We start from the raw sequence: 25,543 nt of genomic DNA, 5'->3' as shown, positions 1-25,543 counted from the left end.
AGAATTGGTGAGTCCTGGGTTTAAGAGAGAGACCCTGACTCAGTAAATAAGGCAGAGAGCAATTAGAAAAGACATGTAACACCCACTGTGGGTCTCCATACACGTGCACACATGTACACACATGTGAACCTGCAAACATGCGCATCGCACACATATATACATATAAATAAACAAATACATAAATTTAAAGAGTGCCTTTGAGCAAAGAGTGGCTGGTGAATCAAACAGCTCCAGGCTATAAGTAGGGCTTGTGTAGGGTGGGTATGGATGCACAACCAAAGCGTCTTTGTCCTGATTTAAAGTTGGACTGTCTGAGTGGGGAGACATAAAGATATAACTGAGGCCCACTGGCTAATTATGGTTAGTGGAGCTCATCCCTTGCAACCCCTGGCCCTTTTTAAAAAACTGATTTATTTATTTATTTATTTGAAAGAGAGAAAAAGGCAGAGGCGGGGGAGGGGAGGAAAGAATGGGCACACCAGGGCCTCCAGCCACTGCAAATGAATTCTAGATGCATGTGCCACCTTGTGCATCTGGCTTACGTGGGTCCTGGAGAGTCGAACCAGGATCCTTTGGCTTTACAGGAAAACGCCTTAACAGTTAAGCCATCTCTCCAGACCTCTCTTGGCCCTTTGTTATCTCTGTGGTTCAGCCTTCTTCAGAACACCATAGTGAGAATCTTACAGTACATACCCACTTTCAAATTAGGTTGTTCTAATTTTTTTGTTAAGTTTTAAAAGTTCTTTGTAAATTCTGGATAGCACCACTTTATCAGATGTTTCAAATATCTTCTCTTAGTCTCTGGCTTGTCTTACTCCCTCAGCAATAACTTTCACACAGTAGGCATTTTTAATTTTTGTTCTGTTCCATTGTCAAATATAAATTGGCCATATTTATGTGGGTCTTTTATGGATTCTATTCTGTTCCATAAATCTGGCTGTGTCTTATATACCAGCTCTGTCTTGATTGCTGTAGATGTATGTCTTAAATCCTTTAATTTTGTTCTTCTCCCTGCTGTATAGAAAGTAATTGTTGTCAGGCATGGTGGCACACACTTTTAATCCCAACACTCCAAAGGCAGAGGTAAGAGGATTGCTATGAGTTTGAGGCCAACCTGGGACTACAGAGTGAGTTCCAGGTCGACCTGGGCTAGAGCAAGACTCTACCTTAAAAAAAAAAAAAAAAGAAAGAAAGAAAGAAAAAGAAAGAGGGCTAGAGAGATGGCTTAGTGGTTAAGCACTTACCTGTGAAGCTTAAGGACCCCAGTTTGAGGCTCTATTCCCCAGGATTCGCATTAGCCAGATGCACAAGGGTTGCACGTATTTGGAGTTTGTTTGCAGTGGCTGGAGGCCCTTGCATGCCCATTCTCTCTCTCTGCCTCTTTCTGTCTGTTGCTCTCAAATAAATAAATAAGAATAAACAAAAAAAAGAAAGAAGAAAGAAGATGATTGTTTACTACTTCCAGAACTGTTTTTGTTTGTTTGTTAATTTTTTTTTGGATTTTCTACATATACAATCATATCATCTGTGAGGATAATTTTGTTCCTTCCCAATCTCTGAATCTTTTATTTCCTTTGTTGTTTTATTACATTTGTTAGGATGTACAGTAAGTATATTGTTGAAAATCAGTAGTGAAAAGGGATCTATAGTAATGTTCACTCTTTCACCTCTGATATTAGCAATTTGTGTCTTTATTTTTTTTAGCCTGGATAGAGACATTAATTATATTGCTCCTTGCAAAGAACTAGATTTTGGGTTCATTGTTTTTTTTTTTTTCATTCTTTTCTTATTTTTACTTTCATCAATTTATCCCTAATTTTTATTATTTTTTATTTTCCTTATTTTAGGTTTGCTTTTCTTTTCTTTTTCTGCCTTTTTAGCTTAAATCATTACATTTTAGTCATTTTACTTTCTAATATTCAGTGTTGTGAATATCCTTTTAAGCCTTGCTTTGGTGTCATCCCAAAAATTGTGAAAAATTATATTTTCAGGGCTGGCGAGATGGCTTAATGGTTAAGGCACTTGCCTGCCAAGCCTAAGGACCCATGATTGACTCTCCAGATCCCAGTAAGCCAGATGCACAAAGGTGAGGCAAGTGCAAGGTCACACATGCCCACTAGGTGGCACAAGCGCCTGGTGTTCAATATCAGTGGCTGAGGCCCTGGTGTGCCAATTCTCTCTCTCTCTCTCTCTCTCAAAAAAAAGCAAAATTTAAAAATTTGTATTTTCATTTTCATTTAGTTCAAAGTCTTTTTAAATTTACCTTGAGGCTCTTTCACTGTCTTGTGAACTATTATAGAACTGTATTGTTTAATCTCTGAGTACTTTGGGATTTTCTGCTTATTTTCCTTTTATTGATTTCTAATTTAATTCCAGTGCAGTTTGAGAGAAGACAGTGTATGATTTCTATTCTTTTAAGTTTGTTGATGTGTGTCTATGTCCAGACTGTGATCTCTCTTGATAAATGTTCCATGTGAATTTGAGAAGCATGTACATGGTGCTGTTTCTGGGTGAATGTCTGGGTGAATAAAGTTTTAAGTTAGGTGGAGTTCTTGAGTTACTGTCTTTACTGATTTTTCTGTCTCTTGGATCTGACCCTTTCCTCTATCTCCCTCTCCCTTTCCCCTCCTTTTTCTCCTCCCTCCATGTCTTCCTTCCTTTTCTCCTCTCTCTTTCCTTCCCTTCTCCCTTCCTCCCTCTCTCTTCATCTTTCCCTCCCTTTATTTTCCCTTCCTTTCCTCTCTTTTCCTTTCCTTTCTCCCTTCCTTTGTCCTCTTTCCCTCATCTTTCCCTCTCTTCTATCCTTTTCTTTTTCCTTTTCCTTGTAGTTCTAGAATTGAACCCAGAACCCCACATATGCTAGGTGAATGCTCTAGTTCAGAACCATAGCATAGCTCTGTTGACATTCTGAAGCAGGGGCTCACTAAGTTTCTTAGGCTAGCCTTGAGCTGTCTCTGTGATCCAAGTAGGCCTTGAACTTGTGATCCTCATTCTTTAGCTGCCTGAACAGGTAGAATGACAGGTCTGTATCACCAGCCTATTTGGATCTCTTTCTGACACAGGCATGTTGAAGTCTGCACTTATGACAGTGGACCTATCTCAGGTTGTCCTTGAAGCTGTCAGCTTTTTTCTGTTTGAAGCTGTTGTTAGGCACATACATCTTCATGACTGATAAGCTTTTCTGAAGAAGTGACTCCATTTTCATCATATAATGTTCTTTTATCCATAATAATTTCCCTTGGTCTGAAATCTGTCTGGTTAATACAAATTTCCCACCTTGCTTTTAAAAATTTATTTTACTTGAAGTTTTTTCTTTTTTTTAAACTTTAGTTATTTGAAAGAGAAGAGAAAGAGGCACAGAGAGAGAGAGAATGGGCACACTAGGGCCTGTAGCCACTGCAAATAAACTCCGGACACATGTGCCACCTTGTGCATCTGGCTTACGTGGGTCTTGGGGAATTGAACCTGGATCCTTTGGCTTTTCAGGCAAACACATTAACCACTAAGCCATTTCTCTAGCCCCCACCTTGCTTTTTTAAATTTTTTTTATTCATTTTTATTTATTTATTTGAAAGTGACAGAGAGAGAAAGAGGGAGATAGAGAGAGAGAGAGTGGGCACGCCAGGGCCTCCAGCCACTGCAAATGAACTCCAGATGTGCGTGCCGCCTTGTGCATCTGGCTTATGTGGGTCCTAGGGAATTGAGCCTCGAACTGGGGTCCTTAGGCTTCACAGGCAAGCGCTTAACCACTAAGCCATCTCTCCAGCCCTAATATTTTATTTTTATTTATTTATTTGACAGAGAAAGAGGGAGAGAGAAAGAATGGGCACACTAAGGCTTCCAGCCACTGCAAACAAGCTCTAGACATGTGCACCCCCTTGTACATCTGGCTAGCGTGGGTCCTGATAAATCAAACCTGGGTCCCTAGGCTTTGCAGGCAAATGCCTTAACCGCTAAGCCATCCTTCCAGCCCTCCATTATTCACTTTTAAATAGCTAACTTATGTTTGGTGAATTTCAGCTCAGTAGAACTTACAATGTCCACTGTACTCTCTTCAGTTGCCACAGAACTCAGTGTTCTGTCTAATGTCATGGCCAGCTGGGCCTGTGTCCATCATACCATACCTCAGCACCAAGCCTCTGCCAGCACTGTGCCCTGGCTGCTTTCCACTGGTGCCATCACCTCCCTCAGCAGCCCAGGCTACAGGGAAGTTCTCAGCCTGTTGCCAACAATGTTGGAGTCAGTTGAGATTTGTCTTCAGCCTGCACCTCCTGAGACACAACAGTGTTCCTGAGTCATGGGGTCCAGAGAGGATGAGATATTATGTAAGGGTCCAGCTGCCAGGAGCCACTGAGGCCACCTCTGAATGCCCTGAGAAGCACTTGTAGCAATAGGGGTTGGTTTCACTGCAACAGGCTCATGAGACTATGGGAGGGGTCACCTACCCAGAGGGAAATGAAGCCCTAGGGCAGTGGCTGTCCAGAGGAGCCTGAGGCATGGGGGTGGAAAAGGGATGGCAGTGTGGGGGCGCAGCCATTGGGTATTGGCAAGGCATCACACTTCACTGCATGTGCTTGGGTTGCAGATCCTGAGAATGCTGACAAGCTCAAAGGCCTCTCTGGACAGCTTATAGACACAGCATGCAAGGTGTGCCAAGCCTACCTGGGGCAGCTAGAGCATGAGGACATTGACATGACAGAGACTGGTGCCGAGAACCTCTCTGAAGAGGAGTGGGACAAACTGATCCAGCAGTACTACTCCCTGGTCCAGTAAGACACCACCCCACAGCCCTTGGCCCAAGAGCCATCACCATGAACACACAGGCAGTGGCCTCAGTCTCCTTAAGTGGTGTAGTTAGCCTTTGGGTATCGAAGAAACTGCCTAGGTGTTAAAGTGTCTTTCTGGATGTCAGGGACACCTGCCTGGATGTTGAGGGCCTGTCTGGGTGTTGATGGCACTTACTTAGGGGTTGGAATGCATGTCTGAGTGTCTATCTGGGTATTTGGGTGCCTATCTAATTTTTAGGTACCTATGTGGGGTTGGAATGATTGCCTGGTATTGGGCTGCCTTATGGGTATGAATGTTGGGGCACCTATCTGGGTACCATGAATGTCTGATGGCTGTTGGGGTGCCCAGACCTTCTGCTGCCTATCCAACAAGGTCCCTATTGGCTGTTGAGATGACAACAGCTCCTGAAGCTGCCTTTAGGGGTAACATTACCTTTTGTATACCAATCCAGCCCCTTTCATGTTTGATAGCACTTGGACCCAAAATAGCACTAGTAGGTTTGTCACATTCACACCCTGGCCACCTGGCTGGCTCTCGGTAGTGGGCAAGGCTAACAGAAGTGTTGTCCATGCCTCTGGACCATCTATGATGCCAGTCAACCCTCATTGTTCTGAGGTCCTGCTATCCTTCCTTATGACTTGTCACCCTTTAGCATGGCCACCAGCAAGAGGACTGGGGTTGAGGTTGCTCAGAACCCCAGGGATCAGAACTCAGGGAATCAAGTGCTTAGTTCAGGGTTTGCCACAGCTGCAGCCACAGCCACAGCACACCACCCTGGTTGTTTCCACTCAACAGTTCTTTCCCTCCTTTGAATTCATCACACATTTCCATCTTTCCTTTGCTTCTCCTCCCCTCCCCTCTTCCTTGCTTGCTTCTCCTCCCCTCCCCTCTTCCTTGTTTGCTTCTCTACCTCGCCCTCCCTCACCTCCTTTTGTTCCCTCCCTTCCTTTCTTGTGAGGTATTCCATAAATACAATTCCGACCAGACCGTGTATAAACATATTTGTACAGGTGGATGAAGATTCCCTATATTCACCTATAGCTGCACCCATTCATGATCATTTCCACCCCAATGGGCCCTGCTTACCCTTCCCAGACATCACCTTTCCTTTGCTTCCTGCCATTCCTGCTAGTCCATAAATAGATGCTAAACAGTGTACCCAAAAGACATCAGTGTTGTCCCCTGCATACCCTAGTGATTATTTCACTCCTGTGTTTACTAAACTACTATGTGAGGTGAGTTAAAAATCTCCAACCTCATGAGCACTTCCCACTTCTTTCTTGACTTACACACTGCTGCGGTCTGTCTTGATGTAATTTGAGTCAATACTCCAGTTCAGCCCTGCTTCTCTTCCATGACTGGACCATTCTGTCTATGAAATAGTTCTTCCATTATGTCCTACTTTTTCTTGTAATAGTGTAGCATACTAACTTTCTTAATCAGTATTTGCAAGGTATGTATCTTTTTAAACCTTCCCATCTATTGGTACCTTTATGTTTAAAGTAAGCCTCCTGGGCTGGAGAGATGGCTCAGCAGTTATGTGCTTGCCTACAAAACCTTATAGCCTGGCTTCTGTTCCCCAATACTCATGTAAAGCCAGATGTACAAAGTGACACATTCCTCTGTAGGTCTTTTGCAGTGGCTAGAGACCCTAGCATGCCCACATTCTACCTCCCTCCCTCCCTCCCTCCTCTCTGTCTCTTTGCATGAAAATAAATTTAAAAATTTTTATTTGAAAAAGTAAGACTAAGGTGCTGGAAAGATGACTTAACAGTTAAAGTGCTTGCCTGCAAAGCCTAAAGACCCGGGTTCAATTCTGGTCCCATGTAAGCCAGATATACAAGGTGGCGCATGCGTCTGGGGTTCTTTTGCAGTGGCTAAGGCCCTGGCATGCCCATTCTCTCTCTCTCTCTCAAATAAATAAAAGCATATTTTAAAAAATTTAAAGTAAGCCTCAGGGCTGGAGAGATGGCTTTATTAAGGTGCTTGCCTCTGAAGCCTAAGAACCTTGTTTTACTCTCCAGGTCCCACATAAGCCAGATGCATAAGGTGATGCAAGTGCACAAGGTTGGACATGCACACAAGATGGTGCACACGTCTGAAGTTCAATTGCAGTAGCTGGGGGCCCTGTTGTGCCAATTCTGTATCTCTCTCTGTGTCTTTCATGCTGTCTCTCTTATTAAAAAAATACCACAAATAAAGCCAGGTGTGGTGGCTCATGCCTTTAATCCCAGCACTCGGGAGGCAGAGGTAGGAGGATTGCCATGACTTCAAGGCCACTCTGAGGCTACATAGTGAATTGCAGATCAGCCTGGGCTAGAGCAAGACCCTACCTCAAAAAACAACAACAACAAAAAGTAAGTATATAAGAAGTGTATATTGTTGAGGATGTTGTTGCCCAGTGGTAGAGTACTTGCCTAGTATATATGAAGCCCTGGGTTCAGTCTAACACCATATTAAAAAATAAACAAGGTGGTTGTGGAGTTGGTTCTGTGGGTAAGAGCCCTTGCCATGCAAGTATGAGGGCTTGAGTTTGATCCCCAACACCCACATTAAAAGCCTGATGGTTTAGTGGTTAATGCACTTGTCTAGAAAGCCTAAGGACTGAGGTTCGATTCCCCAGAACCTATGTAAGCCAAATATACATGGTGGCATATGCGTTTTGATTTTGTTTGCAGTGGCTAGAGGTCCTGGTCCATCCATTCTCTCTCTCTCTCTTTCTGTCTCTCTCTCATCAGTAAATAAATAAAAAATTTAAAAAAATTTAGAAAAAGCCTGGTGTGGCCACACATGCTTGTAATCCTAATCCTCTGGTGGGGCAGAGACAGGAGAATCACCATGGCTTGCTGGTCAGCCAGCCTGACTACAAAACAGTGTGAGCCCCAGGCTCAGTGAGAGGCCCTGTCTTAAGGAAACAAAGCAACAGAGCTATCGAGGAGGACACCTGGCATGCTACTCTCGCCTCCACACACATGAGCATGGGATCCACACAGCTGCATACACACGCGTACATATGCTATGCACACACCTATCCATACATACAAAGAGTAAGTTTTAAAAGTGCTACTGCCAGCAAGAGTATATACTGATGTCCGGGCATGGTTGCACACGTCTTTAATCCCAGCACTCAGGAGGCTGAGGTAGGAGGATCACTGTGAGTTCAAGCCCACCCTGAGATTACATAGTGAATTCCAGGTCAGCCTGCACTAGAGTGAGACCCTACCTTGAAAAACCAAAAATAAATAAATAAATAAAATAAAAATAAATAAATAAATAAAAAGTAAATACTAATTATTTGGTCTTGCTTTTTGCCTATTTTCTGTTGGTTAGAATGGCATTTACACTTAGCTATTGTTGATATAGAGGGTTTAAATTATCAACTTGTCTTTTGCTTACTACTTTCTCCTATTTGATATTTGTTCCATTGTTGTTGAATTTCCTCTCCTCCTGTCTTTTGGATGAATAACTATTCCTAGTTCTGTTTATCTTCTTTGTTGTTGTTGTGTTTTTCTTTTTCTTTTCTTTTTTTTTTTTTTTTTTTTGAGGCAGGGTTCCACTCTAGCACAGGATGACTTGGAACTCACTCTGTAGCCCCAGGCTGGCCTCAAATTCATGGTGATACTCCTACCTTAGCCTTCTGAGTGCTGGGCTTAAGTGCATGTGCCATCATGCCTGGCTGTCTTCTGTTTATCTCCTATACTCCTTTTTGGCTCTATACTTATTTTATTTTATTAATTATGAACCTTACCATATGAACACATTGCATATTGGTTATATTCCCATCTGGTTATACTCTTATGTCTCCTCTCCCCTACCCTGATTCCACTGAGGGCCCTCCTCAGTGAGATTATTATTATCCACTGAGTACATTCATGACCCCACAGTGAATAGCTCTATATTCTTATATTTCTGATTTATTACAATCTCACTTAAATTTGTATTTTGCCATTTCCTAAATTTAATAACCTTAAAATAGCTTAACTCTATCTCCTCCTTCTTACCTGGTATGCTATTGCCATAGATTTGGTTTCTACATGGGTCATGAACCCCATAAGATGTGGCTCTGAGTACTGCTCTAAAAAATATGCTTTTGTATTTATGCTCAAGATTTGCTGAATTGCTCTTTCTGGGATTTTTTTGTTCCCTTCTGCAGGGCTGTAGGTCTTCTAGGATTGTTTCCATTTTCTTTGGAAAAAAAATATATTTCTTTCATGTCTTTATCTCTTCATTCTGCTACCAAAGAGTCCACACCATTTTGATTTGGCTTCACTTATGAAAGATGCCTTCACAGGGATGGGCCTGGGGCTGGTAACTATAGCAGTGCAGATTCATGATGTTACCTATTATCTTTGGATTTTGTAATTTCTATTGAGAAGTTAGGTGTAAGTCTTACTTATGAGTCTGACACATGATACTGGTCCATCTGAGGTCAACAGTTCTGTGCTTTTGCACTGACCCAGTCTCAATGTCTCTTTTATATCATTTGACTTTTCTCTTTACTCCTGGGCAAGTGTTTTTCTGCTTAAAAATTTATTTATTTATTTATTTATTAAAGACAGGGGGGAAGAGAGAGAGAGAAAGAAATAAAGAGGGAGAATGGGCATACCAGATTCTCCAGCCACTGCAAACAAACTCCAGACACATGTGCCCCCTTGTGCATCTGGCTTACATGGGACCCGGAGAATCGAACTGAGGTCCTTAGGCTTCACAGGCAAACGCCTTAACAACTAACCCATCTGCTGCTTCTTTTAATTTCTTTACTGGTTACTGTCTGCTGACCTAGTGGACAAGGAAGTATGGAGCTGCAGTTAGCAGTGTTCTCTGAAGGACTGGGGTTTCACTGACTCTGGCTGTGGTAAAAGGCTGATATCCAACCCCCAGCAGCTTAGATCTGTCTTGGAGCTCAGGGTTGCAGCTTTGGGTGAATTTGGTCCAGTTCTGGTGTCAAAGTCTTCAACATGAAAACTGTCAGAGCCCCTTCCCCAGAGACCCTATCCTATGCACTCCAAGACCTGGAGACTTTTCTGTCCCCAGCCCATCTGTCCTATCTGTACACTGGGAAGATCTGCATTTGGACCACTGCTAGAGCTAAGTTCCTTGTTCATACATCCTGTGGCTCTTCATTCCTAATTGACAACCTCTCAGGACTGGCTCTAAGTCTCTATCCAGAGAAGAACAGTCAGCACCCTTGCCTGTATTAGAAAAGGACACTTGTATCTGCCATTCCCATTACCTGTTTCTGCCTTTATTTTGTAGGTTTAATTCTATAAAGTACAATAGTCTCTCATTTTTGAGACAGGGTCTTACTGTATAGCTAATACTGGCCTAAAACTCAGTATATAGCTCAGTAAGGCCCTGAGCTCAAGATTCTCCTTCTTCAGCTTCATGAGTCTGAGAATACAGGTGTTCACCTTCACATGCAGAACATTATTTTTAATTACACATCTTCAATCAGAACTTTCACCAGTTCTCAAATAAATCTAACAATGTAATTCAGTTTACTCCCTTCCCATTCCTGACACTTTTGTTGACTTTTTTGTTTGTTTGTTTTTTTAAGATTATTTATTTATTTGAGACACACACACACAGAGAGAAAATAGGCACTCCAGGGCCTCTAGCCACTGCAAGTGAACTCCAGATGCATGTGTACCTTGTACATCTGGCTTACATGGGTCCTGAGGAATCAAACCTGGGTCCTTTGGCTTCACAGGCATGTATCTTAACTGCTAAGCCATCTCTCTAGCCTTTTTTGTTTGTTTTTCAAGGTAGGATCTCACTCTAGCCCAAGCTTGCCTGGAATTCACTATGTAATCTCATGCTGGCCTTGAACTCATGGTAATCCTTTTACCTCTGTCTCCTGAGTGCTGGGATTGAAGGTGTGTACCACCATGCACAGCTTGCTGACTTAAAAAAAAAGTTGATTGGAAACTTTATGAACATACTGCAACTTGATCATATTCCCATTAGGTTATACTCTTTTGTCCCCTTTCCTCTGCCCGCTCCACTTATGGCCATCCTCAGTGAGGTACTGGTAATCACTGTAGGATCATGAATGCACTAGTTGGTTCCTATGGGAAAGTGCCTCACAGTATACTTTCCCAACCTGTGGCTCTCACATTCTTGTTTTAAAAACATTTTTTATTTTTATTTATTCATTAGAGAGAGATAGAGAAAAGGAGACAGATAGATCGAGAGAATTGTTGTGCCAGGGCCTCCAGCCACTGCAAACAAGCTCCAGATGCATGTGCCACCTTATGTATCAGGCTTATGTGGGTCCTAGGAATTGAACCTGGGTCCTTTGGCTTTGCAGACAAGTGCCTTAACCTCTAAGCCATCTCCCTAGCCCATATTCTTTATTTTATTTTACAGAGGTTGTAGTCTTATGTCCCCTCCCTCTCCCCTTCCCCAATTCCACTTTCCCTGAGGGCTTTCCTGAGTAGGGTTATTGGTATTCACTGTTAGATAAATAAAGTCTCAGTCAGTCTTTGGTTGTGGGAGAGGGACACACAACTGTGCCTAAGGATATTTCTACCCACCCTGTGGTTCTTACAATCTTCCTGTCCCCTCTTTCACAATGGTCCCTGAGCCTTGGTGGGTTAACAGTCTGGTTTAATGTTGAGTTCTCTGTAGCCTCTGGGTTTCTGACTTGATATGTTTTTATTGCCCACAGTATCTGCTGCCTTTCCTTAAAACTGGTTGTCAGGCTAGCAGTGTGAGCAATACTCATGTTGCTGCTTCCTGTGTAATTTCTCTTATGGTAGGCAGTTGATTATGCTTTTTTGTCAGATTGATGGATCTTGAATCTCCTGACTTTTCTCTTCTATCTGTAAAATTCTACAACCAAGAGTGAGAGCAGGTTGGATTAAAAGGGGGTATGCATAGTTATTTGAGAGTTTTTGATGTGTAATCCCACTCTTCTTATTGAGGAGCAATGGGTGCTTCTCTCGGGAGTCTATGAGTTTCCTGGCCATGAGATTCTGACTTGGTTTACAGTACCAGATATGAATTCTCCCCCACTGAGTAGGCTTCATGTCCAATCAGAGAACAGTTGGTTACTCGCAAAGGCTGTATGCCACTATTGCACAAGTGTGTATTTCTTGTCCATAGCTTGCAGGATCCCCCGCTTATTCACATTGTTGGTGACTATTTTTCCACAGAAGCTCCCATAGTGTTTTCCAACACTATGAAGACTATCCGTAAGGGAACTGGTTTCCCTCTCTATTCCAGCATAGTATTTCATTGACCCATAACTGTAGTCTGTGATGTCTTCAGCAATAGGGTCTTGCCTTTTAGCTCTGATAGGTAATCAAATATTATTTTTAAAGGCCTGCATTGTTTTGGGGACTTTATGAGTCTCCCTGGCCAACAGCTCACTGTGGGAGCTAACTTAATTCTGGGCCTGGGATTAGCCAGCTTGAGCCCATCCATTTCCTGGCATGTTTGTGACTTGTCTCCCTCTACCCTTGTTTTAAAAGGCAAATGACTATTTTCTCTTGCTTTAAACAATTACTTTTACTTTTAAATATATTTATTTATTTCCTAGCACAGAGAGGGAGAGTATGTAAGTGAGGGGGTACACCAGGACCTCTTGCCTCTGTAAGCAGACTCCAGTTGCATGTGCCACTTTGTATATCTAGTTTTACATGAGTACTGGGGAATTGAACCCAGAAACCAAGCACCCTTAACCAATTAGCTATTTCCCCAATCCCATTTACTTTTATTTTTGTACACATCAACCCTTTCAAGGGCTCTCAACCATCCCAGCAGTTCCATGACTACATCTAGTACTATTTTCTTTAATCCTATAATCCTGACAAACAATATTTTTCCAGTGACAGTCTGTTTGTTTGTTTGTTTGTTTGTTTTAGTCTCAAAAAGCCTAAGAACTGGAACTGAGAAAATGTCTCAATGGATAAAGTACTTGCTATGCAAATATGAACATCAAAGATCAGATCCCCCAACTCCCACATAAGTGCCAGGCTGGTGAGATGGCCCACTTATAACCTTATTTAGTATTCAGGAAGTGGAGACAGGTATCTCTGGGGCAAGCTGCCTAACTAGACTAGCCAAATCAGCAAGGCCTAGGTCCAAGTGACACACTCTATCTCACTAAATAAAGTGAGGAGCAGGGCTGGAGAGATGGCTTAGCAGTTAAGCGCTTGCTTGTGAAGCCTAAGGACCCCAGTTCAAGACTCAATTCTCCAGGACCCACGTTAGCCAGATGCACAAGGGGACACACGCATCTGGAGTTCGTTTGCAGTGGCTGGAGGCCCTGGCATGCTCATTCTCTCCCTTTCTTTTTATCTGCCTCTGTCTGTCACTTTCAAATAAACAAATAAAAATAAACAAAAAAAATTTTATAAAGTGGAGAGCAATTGAGGACAATACCTAACATCAGCCTCTGGCCTCCCTGCAGATACACACACATGTGTACATACATACACCCACATACATAGGAACATATCATATGCAAGCATGAGGGCATGAGAGGGTCTGAGACTACCTGATTTTTTTTTGTTGTTGTTGTTGTTTTTCAAGGTAGGGTCTCATTCTAGCCTCAGGATGACCTGGAATTCACAGTATGGTCTTAGGATGGCTTTGAACTCATGATGATCCTCCTACCTCTGCCTCCCAAGTGCTGGGTTAAAGGTATGAGCCACCATGCCTAGCATGATTTATTCCCTAGAACCTGCATAAGGCCTAGGCATGACCATGCTTGTTTGTAACCCCAGTCTTGCACTGGGTATGGGGGCAGGGTAGTAGAGACTAAAAAATCACCAGGAATTTCTGACTGAAAAAAAGAATGGCAAAAACAGCAACTCTGAGTTGGGTGAAAGACTCTGTCTCAAGGAAATAGGCAGATAAGAAAAAAGAGGGCACCCAATATTCTCCTCTAGCCTCATCACACGTGTGCATAGAACATGTACCCATCACACACACTTGCACACACTATGCACAACACCACCCAGACTCTGAACACACAAATGAGCACATTTTTTTAAAGCCTAAAATTTATCTTTTTTGTTTGTTTGTTTGTTTTTTGTTTTTCGAGGTAGGGTCTCACTCTGGCTCAGGCTGACCTGGAATTCACTATGTAGTCTCAGGGTGGCCTCGAACTCTCGGCGATCCTCCTACCTCTGCCTCCCGAGTGCTGGGATTAAAGGCGTGCGCCACCACGCCCGGCTAAAATTTATCATTTTTGAAAGGTATGTTCTCTGGAACAAAATTCTCAATTTGTAAAGGGTTTTCTTTCACTGCTGTACTGTGTACTTTAAGATGTCACTTCAAGTTGGACATGGTGGTGCATGCCTTTAGTCCCAGCATTTGGAAGTCAGAGGTAAGAGGATCTCTGTGAGTTTGAGGTGAGCCTGAGAATACATAGTGAATTGCAGGTCAGCTTGAGCTAGAGTGAGATCCTACCTCAAAAAAAAAAAAAAAAAAAAAAAAAAAAAGTCACTTCATTGTCTTTTAGCTCCCATAGTTTTGCTTAGAAATTTTCTGCAGATATTATTTTGGGGATTTTTTTTTGTTTTTAAAATATTTTTATTTATGTATTTGAAAGAGAGAAAGAGGCAGAGAGAGAGAATGGATGTGCTAGGGTCTCTAGCCACTGCATACAAACTCCATATGCATGCACCACCTTGTGCATGCAGATATTATTTTTGTTCCCATGGAAGGAGGTAATACCTTTTTATCAGGAGCTTTAAGATTTTGTCTTTGATATTTAGGAGGTTCCTTATAATATTTCTAGGAGTGTTTTGTTTATATTTATCATTGTTGGGTTTGTATGACATGTTTTAGCTGTGACCTGACATTTTCCCTCAAATTTGAATTTCCTACACATGTTGATTTTGCTTCTTTATCTCCTTCTCCTCTTCTTCTGGGACTCCAAGTACACGTGTGTTACAAGAGTTCTTCTGATGCACTGTCCCATTGGTCTGTCTAACTAACACTAACACTGCACTGTTTCAGTCACAGTGTCTTTCATTTTGCACTCATCAAAGAAGTCCATTCTATTCTCTCCTCCTTTGCAGGAATTTTCTACATGTTTTCATATATGAGTTGTGGTAGGTATAGATCCCTCCTAATGATGTTCATCTTTCCATGTTTATTAGTCAGTAATCATATCAAAAGAATTGATAAAATGTATTTTATTGGCTTAAGAATTACATTTTTCAAAAAGCACCATAAAGAAAATGAAAAGACACACCAGAAATAAACAAAGTGAAAACAGGAGCTGGGGCAAGGGTCAGGTGGCAGAACAGTTGCCTGGCATACACAAACCTGGGTTTGCCAAGCGTGGTGACACATGCTGGTAATCCCAGTGCTCAAGAGGCAGAGGTAGGAGGGCCATCGTGAGTTCAAGGCCACCCTGAGAATACATAGTGAGTTCCAGGTCAGCCTGGGTTAGAGTGAGAACCTACCTCGAAAAACCAAACCAAAACAAAACAAAACAAAAAAACAAGCAAACAAAAAACCCACCTGGCTTCAGTTCCCAGTAAACAAACCAGGCCTCTAGTGATGCATACCTATCATCCCAGATATTAGGTAGGAGGTGGAGGCAGGAGAATCATAAGTTCAAGGTCATCCTTGGCTATATAGTAAGTTTGAGGCCAGCCTGAGATACATGAGAACATGTCTCAAAAAGAAAAGGGCCGGGCATGGTGGCGCACACCTTTAATCCCAGCACTCAGGAGGCAGAGGTAGGAGAATCGCCTGTGAGTTCAAGGCCACCCTGAGACTCCATAGTGAATTCCAGGTCAGCCTGGGCTAGAGTGAGACCCTACCTCAAAAAACCAAAAAAAGAAAAAAAAAAGAAGAGGAAGCCAGGCCTGGTGGTGCACACGTTTAATCACAGCACTCAAGAGGCAGAGGTAGGATGATCGCCATGAGTTCAAGGCCACCCTGAGAATACATAGTGAATTCCAGGTCAGCCTGAGCTAGAGTGAAACACTACCTTGAAAAACCAAAGAAAAAAAAGAAGAGGAGGAGGAGAAGAAGGAGGGAGAGGAAGGACAGGACAAGGAAGAAGAAAAGTTGTTGAAGTTGGAACAGGCATTCCTTAAAAGAATAATCCAGGAGTCTAATCAGATTCTGTATGTTTCCAGCATCGTGTTTCACCAGAATGCAGGTTAAAACTGTAGTGGGTCCCATGTCAACACCTATGATCCCAGAACTCAGTAGCCTGAGTCAGGAGGATCTTAAGCTCAAGGCCAGCCTGGGTTACACAATGAGACTCTATTTCAAAAGCTGAAGAAGGAAAAATGAAAAGCAAAAATCACTCATAATGGGGGAGCTCTTTTTATTTATCTATTTATGACTTGTTTATTTATTTATTTTGGAGAGAGAGGCAGAGAGAGAATGGGCATGCCAGGGCCTCCAGCCACTGCAAATGAACTCCAGATACATGCGCCCCCTTGTGCATCTGGTTTATGTGGGTCCTGGGGAATTGAACCTAGGTCCTTTGACTTTGCAGACAAGGGCCTTAACTGCTAAACTATCTCCCCAGTCACAATGGGGGAGTTGTATACACCCATAAGATGAATAAGTTAAAGACCCAAACACCAGTCTCCCACATGCCACTAGTGGGCATGCAGAATGGCACCGTGCTTTGGAAAAGCAAACATCTATATGTCCTATGACCTGGCTATTCCATCACTAGGAGTTTATCCAATAGAAATGGAGATATAGGGCTGGAGAGATTGTTTAGTCGTTAAAGCACTTGCCTGTGGAGCCTAAGGACCCAGGTTCTAGTCCCAGTACCCATATAAGACAGAGGCGCAAGGTAACATATGTGTCTGGAGTTTGTTTGCAGTGGTTAGAGGCCCTGGCACATCCATTTGCGCTCTCTCTCTCTCTCTCTCTCTCGCTCTCTCTCTCTCTCTCTCTCTCTCACACACACACACACACACACACACAAATAAATAAAAATAAAATATTTTTAAATGGAGATATGTCCTCAAAAAGACTTCATGCAAGACAGTCCTGACAACCTCTATCTGCATTAGAGAATTTGCTGAGTATGACACAACTATGAACAAATTCCACAGCTGTCCTTCCAAGAGACATCACTTAAAAGGATGTGTGTGAGTCCATGAGCACAAAGTTCAAGAAAGACAGAGCTTGGCCCATGGTAGAATGGCAACAATTATATGCAATACACTGGGATAGGAGACGAAGGAACCTTCTGAGAAACAAAGTTTATATCTTGACCTGGTGGCAATGACACAAGAGGGCTGGGAAATGGCTCAGTGGATAAAGTGCTAGCCACAGAAATGTGAGGCATTGAGATTGGAAACTCTGAACTCACATAAAGCTAGATATGGTTGCATGGACATCTTTAATTCCTGTACTTCTATGGTGAGATGTGAAGCACAGACAGGTGAACTCTTCCAAAGCTCACAGGCCAGCTATCCTGGTATACACAACAGGAAACTTTCTCAAACAAGGTTTCAAAGTGAGGTCCAATATCTGAGGTTGTCCTCTGACCTTCATGTGTGCTATGACACACATGAGCCTGCAGTCACACACGGACAAACACACCACAAGATACACATGAGCAAAAATTGTCAGACTATACTTTTTTTTTTTAGTATGGCTTTATACACTAGCCACATTTCTTTAGATAACTATAAAAAAATTCTAGGCATCACCACGGGGTGGCAGGATTGGGCTCCAGTATGACATGTAACAATCTGTCAGGAGGGTTAGCAGGTCCCATGGCACTTCTGCAATGACTGCCTGCATAGATTTTCTGCTGCCCACTTAAAGCCTGAAGGAGTGGAATTTGGTCCTTATTAAGGCTTACAGGTTCCTACACAGATACCCTTGCTTAAGGATGCAGTAAGCCATGGGGCTGTGCCCCTCTCTTACCATAGTCCTTGTGGGGACCCAGTTTGTTCTCTGATGAGCATGGACATGCCCAGAACCTGATCTCCTTTGGTTCCTGAGACTTTGCCAGGTTCCTGCCCCAACTTAGCTGTCTTGTCAACAGATCTCACAGCCTCCAGCCTCTTGCTCTGAAACAGAGGTAAATGTGAGTAACATGGCCACAGTAATATGTGAGCCTAGTGCTACCTCCAGATGTCTTCCAGACCTTTGGGGGCTGCAGTGTCCTGGAAAGTTGAATAATGTGTGACATTTACTGAGAAGGTTCACACCCTTCGATCAAGGAAGTGGGCTCCGCTTGCTGTTTGACTAGTGTGGGCAGGGCCACCAGTCCATCCTATTCCCAGCAAGGGATAGGTTGGCATCATGGATAGCTCTGCTCTCTTGAACCTCTGAGCACAAAACTGCAGTGTCAAGGTCCTCATTTGCATAGCCAGGGAATCCTACCTTCACTTTCTGCCCTTCTCTGCAAACAGCTGAACAGAACATAAATGTCACCTATCTGGAACCCCTTACTCCCACATTCAGGGCCCCTGAGGTATGGCTAGCAGCCACAGACCCTGAGCAGACTTTGACTTCTCCATCACATGGGAATCTGCCTTCACATGGGGGTCACAATGAACATGGAAGTGGTTGCGGGTGCCAAGGTGAATGGTCCTTCCCCAGCTGGTGGTAAGGCACTATCTAGTTCTAACAGCCATCCAAATAGTCCTAGTGACCAGCTGCCTTTGTTTCCGGAGAAGGTGACTTCCTAAGGCAAGCACATTGCTGCTACAACTCTACAAAGCCACCAACAAGTCTTGAGGGTCAGGTTGACATTCAGGTTCATAGAACATTAAGTGTACTGCTGATGCGGGACAGATCTGCATGGCAGTTCGGCTTCCAGTGGAAGGACCTTTCTGGCACTGCTAATGACCCTCTTTGACACAAGGACCCACCTTTTCCCTGTGGCTTTCAGTGGTCCAGCACAGTGTCCTTGGGGTTCACACACAGTCCAGGTCCACATATCAGGGGCCACATTTCTCAACATGCCCCTTCCAGGTGTAGCTTCACAAGACTCCAGATTTTCTTGATTGGTAGAACATCCTAGCCTGCTCATAACCACATTCTACTGGTGGTCTGCTGGTGTCTGGGGGCTGAGCACCATCTCTCACAACCTCATGCCTTTTCTGGATCTTGCTTTTTAGTGGTAATGCTGTCATCTCTGATACAAGAAGTTACTTACCTCAGTGTCAGGCTCTGCTGAACAAAATCACCTCTATTAATCCTCAGACGGAGATTGACGGGATTCGGAACATCTGGATCATAAAGCCAGCAGCCAAGTCCCGGGGCCGAGGTGAGTTCCCTGGGTGAGGATGCTCCCCTGGGCCAAGGTGAATTCCCTGAGTAAGGGTGCTCTCCAGGACCTAAATAAGTGAGTTCCCTGGGAGGGTGCTCCCTGTAGCACAAGTCACTAAGCTTGACAGCCACATGTTCTGTGCAAGAGCGAAATGCAATCTCTATGCATGCAGCTGTGCAGGGGAGGGTGCCAGAATTGGCCAGGGGCTCAAGACACACGGGTGACCAAGTTGTGCTAAAGCGGGTGTCTTCCTGGGACCTGTCCCATCACAATATTATTTGAGCTTGCTAATTTTTCTGTTATGTTTTGTTTTGTTTTGTTTTTCGTTTTTCCAGGTAAGGTCTCACTCTAGCCCAGGCTAACTTTGAATTCACTATGTAGTCTCAGGGTGGCCTCAGACTAATCATGATCATCCTACCTCTGCCTCCTGAGTGTTAGGACTAAAGATGTGCATCACCACACCCAGCGAGTTTCCTAGTTTTGCTTGAATTTATTTATTTATATTTATTAGTTAAACATCCCTGGGCCTAAGGAGATGGCTCAGCAAGTAAGAGCACTTGCTGAGCAAGCATAGGACCTGAGTTTGATTCCTAACATCTGCATAAAAAGTTAGGTATGACCCAAAAAGCAACATAGTGCTGAGAAGAAGGGATGGAGGTGTGTCCAGCAATGAAACATCTCACACCCACCAAGGCTCAGGGTCCATTGCAGAAGAAGTGGCAGAAAGAACATAAGAGCCAAAGGAAGGGTACCACTCCTTACATACAACTGTCCATACAGAACTCGGCCTCGATTTCCAAGACTTCACGGTGCCTAGCAATACCTACACAAGACCCTGATAATAGGAGAAAAAGATGATGACATCAAATTAAAAGAGAGAGTAATGGAGAGAGGGAAGGGAAATGGCAGAGAGCAGAATTATGAAGGAGAAAGTGGGGGAGGGGAGGGGTGGGAAATACCATGGTTGGTTGTCTGTAAGTATAGAAGTTGTCAATAAAATACATACATATACATATACAGGAGCTTCTCAGCATTGTCACAGAAGAAAGTGGCTTGCAGGACTGGAGAGATGGCTTAGCAGTTAAGGCCCTTGCCTGCAAAGCCTAATGACCCCGGTTCAATTTCCCAGCACCCACATAAAGCAAGATGCACAAAGTGTTGCATGCATCTGGAATTCCTTTGCAGCAGCTGGAAACCCTGGTGTGCCCATTCTCTCTGTCTCTCTCTCTTTTTTTTTTCCTATCTATCTCTGCTTGAAAACAAATAAAAATATTTTTTAAAGTGGGTTGGAAAGTCTTTTGCTGGCATTGAACACTAGCATTCTCCTTAATGCATATCCTCTGAGTCACATATCCTTACTTTGGGAACAAGCCAATGGGAAGAACTTACGTGCCTACCACCCTTCCCCAGCTTATCCCATCTGCCTATTCAATGCCTTTAGTATTGACACTCGCTGGTCTGTAAGGCTCCTGCTCTGAGGCCCTGGCTCTCTCCCCCTTCCTTCCATCCTTCTCTCTTGCAAATAAATAAATAAATTTTTTTTAAAAGCTAGGTATGGGGCTGGGTGGTTGGCTTAGTGGTTAAGGCACTTGCTTGTGAAGCCTAAGGACCCAGATTTATTTCCCAGTACCCACGTAAACCAGATTCTGCCTTCTCAGTCACGCTACACCCCAGAGCATGGTCTTGGGCCTCTGTTACTGCCCTGCCCCTTCCATGACCTCTGGGTCCCCTCTGGAGTTTGGGGTTGCCTCGTGTTGGAACAGCAGGGCAGGTGGCAGGCACCAGCTGCAGCCTTGTCCTCTGAGTGCATAGGCTCTGCTCAGCTGGCTGCACTGCCTCCCAGCCCTGGACCAAAGTCAGAGTGAGTTTGTGGGATAAACATGACAATGGAGGAAATGGGGCTGGCTGGGCTGGGGTGAGGTGTCACCTCTTGTTGTTGCAGACATCGTGTGCATGAATCGTGTGGAGAGCATCCTGAAGCTGGTGGCTGCAGACAGTCAGACCACCAAGGACAAGTGGGTGGTTCAGAAGTACATAGAGACACCAATGCTCATCTATGACACCAAGTTTGACATCAGGCAGTGGTTCCTTGTCACAGACTGGAATCCCCTGACCATCTGGTTCTACAAGGAAAGCTACCTCCGGTTTTCCACACAGCGCTTCTCACTTGACAAGCTAGACAGGTCAGCAAAGGGAGCTCCACATGCTCACCAGCACCTGCTCATGAGGTTCTCGGTGTACATGGATGGAGCACCCTGCTTGTTTACCACTCTATACCCTCAAGGTTGCTCACCACAGCCAAGGCAGAAGGGCAGCAGGACTACTGGGTGGAGGGTCAGATACCCAAGTGTGTGTGGGCAGTGGACATACCCAGCCTTACCAAGTCCCAGTGCAGACAGGACAGGAAAAGCTCACCTCAATCCTCAGGGTCAAGGTGGGGCTTCCTCTTAGTAGTTTTGTGACAGTCACTTTGCAGGCAGGGCTGGGGAACCTGGCTGCTCCTGGGGGCTTTGCAGGCTGAGTCAGTCACAATCCAGGAAGGATTCTATGCTCACAGAATCTTACTGAGGTGAACCAGCATACCTGCTAGATCACTCCTGAGGTGGGGCTGGGAGTTACTGGAGCCTTCCACACATACCTATAATGCCTCTGGACAAGGGGCCTAGATAGGGTCCAGGAACTCACTATGAGCTAGGAGGATAGCTCAGAGAGTAAGAATGCTTGCTGTGCTAGTATGAGAACCTGAGTTTGGTCTTTAGCACCCAAATAAAAAGCTTTGCATGGTCACATATGTTTGTAACCCCAGCCCTGTGGGGGGCAGTGACAGGAGAATCACTAGGGTTTACTGGTCAGCCAGTAAAAACTGGTGTAAGCTCTCGGTTCAATGAGAGAATCCATCTGAAGGAAATAAGGCAGAAGAGAAACTAAGGAAATCATGTGACATTCATGTCTGGCCTCTGCATATGTGCACACAGAACATGTCCATCTGTGTGTGCACACATACATCAAAAAGAAAACTGCGCTGGCCGTGGTGGTGCACGCCTTTAATCCCAGCATTTGGGAGACAGAGGTAGGAGGATCACCATGAGTTCAAGGCCACCCTGAGGCTACATAGTGAATTCCAGGTCAGCTTGAGCTAGAGTGAGACCCTACCTCAAAAAAACAAAACAAAAAAAAAAAAAAAGAAAAGAAAAGAAAAGAAAACTGAACAGGGAGCCATGTGTAGTCCACACCATGACCCAGATGCCCTGCCAAGGTATGAGCTCTATGCCCAGCACATTGCACACACTTCGTCAGCCTGGGCTAATAGGAGAGTCCTTGAAATGGAGTCTGAACAGGAATAGCTCAACTGTACAGACAGAAGTTAAAGACATTAATTAAAACTGAGCATGATCATATGTAACTGTAACATCAATCCTGTGGGGAGCAGAGACTAGAAATTTGATGGGTCTCACAAAAACTGCAGCTCCAGTTCAGAGAGAGACTCCATTGCAAGGAAATATATGGATAAGTAATGGAGGAGGATACACATGTGTATGGGGTACGTGCATCTTCACACACAAGTGCATACACCATGCATACACCATATCATACATATTACACATACACATGCGATGACAACAACAAACAGTAGCTGGGCATGGTGGCACACGCCTTTAATCCCAGCACTCAGGAGGCAGAGGTAGGAGGATCGCCATGAGTTCGAGGCCACCCTGAGACTACATAGTAAATTCCAGGTTAGCCTGGGATAGAGTGAGAACTTATCTAAAAAAAACAAAAATAGAGTTGAATGTTAGCACTATGAGTCTGTAACCCTAATACCACCATTTTTTAAAATTTCAAAACCTGTCATCTAAGCAGGTCTATTTTTTTTTTAATTTTTATTAACATTTTCCATGATTATAAAATATATCCCATGGTAATTCCCTCCCTCCCCACCCCCACACTTTCCCGTTTGAAATTCCATTCTCAATCATATTACCTCCTCATTACAATCATTGTAATTACATATATACAATATCAACCTATTAAGTATCCTCCTCCCTTCCTTTCTCCACCCTTTATGTCTCCTTTTCAACTTACTGGCCTCTAAGCAGGTCTATTTTTTAAATTTTCACTTACTTTTTTACATGTGGCTGTGGGGCAGTCCCCACTCCAGAACTGAGTGGAAATTATCAGCTGAGCATACCTGCTTCCAACCTGAAATTCAAATAGAAACATCTTTGACCCTAAACATAGTGTTTTATAATCTTCTAAAAGATGTTATTTAAGTCTGTATAGAGCAATACAAGAATAAATGAACTTGAAACTTCAGGTAGGTGGGCCACCTTAGCTAGTCTAACCAAATCAGCCCTTTAAGGGCCAGTGCCCCTATTGACCTGCAGGTGGGGAAACTGAGGTGAGGTTGGAGTGGGGGGGTTGTTAAGGTGGAGAGTCGCAGTGAGAGGTCCTGGATTGGTATGCTTTGTTATGCTCCCAGTAAAACCAGTGCTGTCCCCAGGCTCCGAGGGGTCCAAGGCTGCTCCTGGAAGATAGTGCCATAGAACCCAGCCCACCTTCCTGCAGCCACCCTGCCCTGGGCTTGTAGGCCATAGGGCAGGCAGTGCAGACTCCATGCGATGTGGTTGGTGTCGCCAGCCTCACAAGTGCATTGCCCATAGCGCCATCCACCTATGCAACAACTCCATCCAGAGGCGGCTTAAGAATGACAAGGACCGCAGCCCACTACTGCCAGGCCACAACATGTGGACCAGCTCCCGCTTCCAAGAGTACCTGCAGAAGAGGGGCCGCGAGGCTGTGTGGAGCACCATCATCTACCCATCCATGAAGAGAGCCATCACCAATGCCATGAGGGTGGCCCAGGACCACGTGGAGGCCCGTAAGAACAGCTTTGAGCTCTATGGTGCTGACTTCATCTTGGGACGGGACTTCAAGCCCTGGCTGATTGAGATCAACTCCAGCCCCACTATGCATCCATCCACACCCGTCACAGCTCAGCTCTGTGCCCAGGTACAAGAGGACACCATCAAGGTTGTGGTGGACCGCAGGATGGACCGAAACTGTGACATTGGAAACTTTGAACTTCTGTGGAGACAGGTGGGTACAGCAGCCTCCCTGCCTGGCTGGCTGCCCCTCATGCTGCAGTCAGCTATCTCTGTTCCTGTTATACAGGCCTGGGTCTGCCTGGTGCTCAATTCCCTTTCTGCACGCTACACACAAGGTCTGGGCAGCCCTGGTCACCAACCTTTGTTATCTGGTCCCCATGGCCTTCATGGACCAGCCTTCCTACCTCTTTGTCAACCCCATGTCCCAAGTTTGTGGCCAACGGATGGGACTCTAGCCTGACTGGGTGTGGGCTTTGCCGCCTCCAGGCCCTTCTAGGCTGTTTCTTTCCAGATCTGCATACCCTCCTTCTAAAGTCTCTCCAGGGTCATTCCCTCAGGGACATTCCAGCAGGCTAAGCAAAACTAGGGGCCTTTGCCTGTGGACCCCTGCCCTGTGGGTTGAGCTGTGCCTGGAGAAATTTGGACTTTGTCTTAAAGGAGGGACCTAGTGGGTGGCTGTGCCATCAAGAAGCAAGGCCAAGCTACCAAAACATGACTGGTCCCTAGGTGTGGGGCCAGCCAGGTACCTACCTGAGCTGTAGGTTCTCAAGGGCCTAGGAGCTTCCTCAGATGCCCATCTCTGAGTCAGATGGCCTGACCTGTACTTTCCTCTCCCAGCCTGCTGTGGAGCTGCCCCCATTCAGTGGGTCTGAGCTGTATGTGGAAGGCATCAGTGTGAAGAAAGCCAAGAAGCAAATGCCACCCATAACCAACCTCAACTTCTCAGAATCATCCTCAGACATGCCACTCAAAGTGGGAAGCCCTCGGACCATGCAGGAGCCAGCAGGTGGGCCCTCCCACACCATCATGCGGCAGGACTGGAAACGGGAAGACTCAAAGGTACTTTCTGCCGCCTGGCCTGAGTTGGTACTGGCCACTAAAAGGGGCTGTGGAGCAGAGCCCACCTTGGCGCTGTCTGCCAGTAACTACCAACATGTAGGCAGTAAGGCCCCAAAAAGTATTTTTACCAAAACTCAGTCCACTAGATACTTGGATACAGACTTGCTGAGCATGCAGTCCCTGGCCCCTGTACTACAGAGCATGAAGATAGTGGAGTGGTCAATGTCTCCACTGCCCAGAGCATCAGGTAACAGTGGGAAGTCCTTACCTGTGTGTCCCATCATGTTTGGTAGCTGTTGGCTCTATCCAGTCCTCAAAGAAGAAGGCCTGACTGTATCTTCCAGAGCAGGGCACAGGGTCTGAGTGGAGGTGACCCCTGACAAGCACTCCAGCCTGAGCTTGGTAGTAGGGCTGTGAGCACACCAGCACTGACCTGACCAAAGCACTGGTGTCTGGTGGAGTACTGACCAAGGTGAGAATTACAGTGGGGTCCTATGGCAGCAGTCCCATGGAGGTCTCCTCAGTAGCACTCAGGAGGCAGAGGTAGGAGGATCACCGTGAGTTTGAGGCCACCCTGAGACTA

The 25,543-nt window shown here is 44.7% G+C and overlaps 1 protein-coding gene across 1 annotated transcript in view; it reads left to right on the top strand.

Moving 5' to 3' along the window:
- Ttll8 (tubulin tyrosine ligase like 8) overlaps positions 1 to 25,323 on the top strand; it is a 41,130-nt gene extending 15,807 nt beyond the window's left edge. The window contains exons 8-12 of the mRNA XM_045152276.1: positions 4,586 to 4,769; positions 18,864 to 19,012; positions 20,958 to 21,198; positions 23,677 to 24,112; positions 24,739 to 25,323. Of these exons, the coding sequence (XP_045008211.1) occupies positions 4,586 to 4,769; positions 18,864 to 19,012; positions 20,958 to 21,198; positions 23,677 to 24,112; positions 24,739 to 25,323 (1,595 nt within the window). The remainder of the gene's footprint in view (positions 1 to 4,585; positions 4,770 to 18,863; positions 19,013 to 20,957; positions 21,199 to 23,676; positions 24,113 to 24,738) is intronic.
- The last annotated feature ends 220 nt before the right edge of the window (positions 25,324 to 25,543 follow it).

This window comes from Jaculus jaculus, chromosome 6, assembly GCF_020740685.1.
Source record: "Jaculus jaculus isolate mJacJac1 chromosome 6, mJacJac1.mat.Y.cur, whole genome shotgun sequence".
Taxonomy (NCBI): domain Eukaryota; kingdom Metazoa; phylum Chordata; class Mammalia; order Rodentia; family Dipodidae; genus Jaculus; species Jaculus jaculus.
This window is presented reverse-complemented; position numbering and strand designations above follow the sequence as displayed.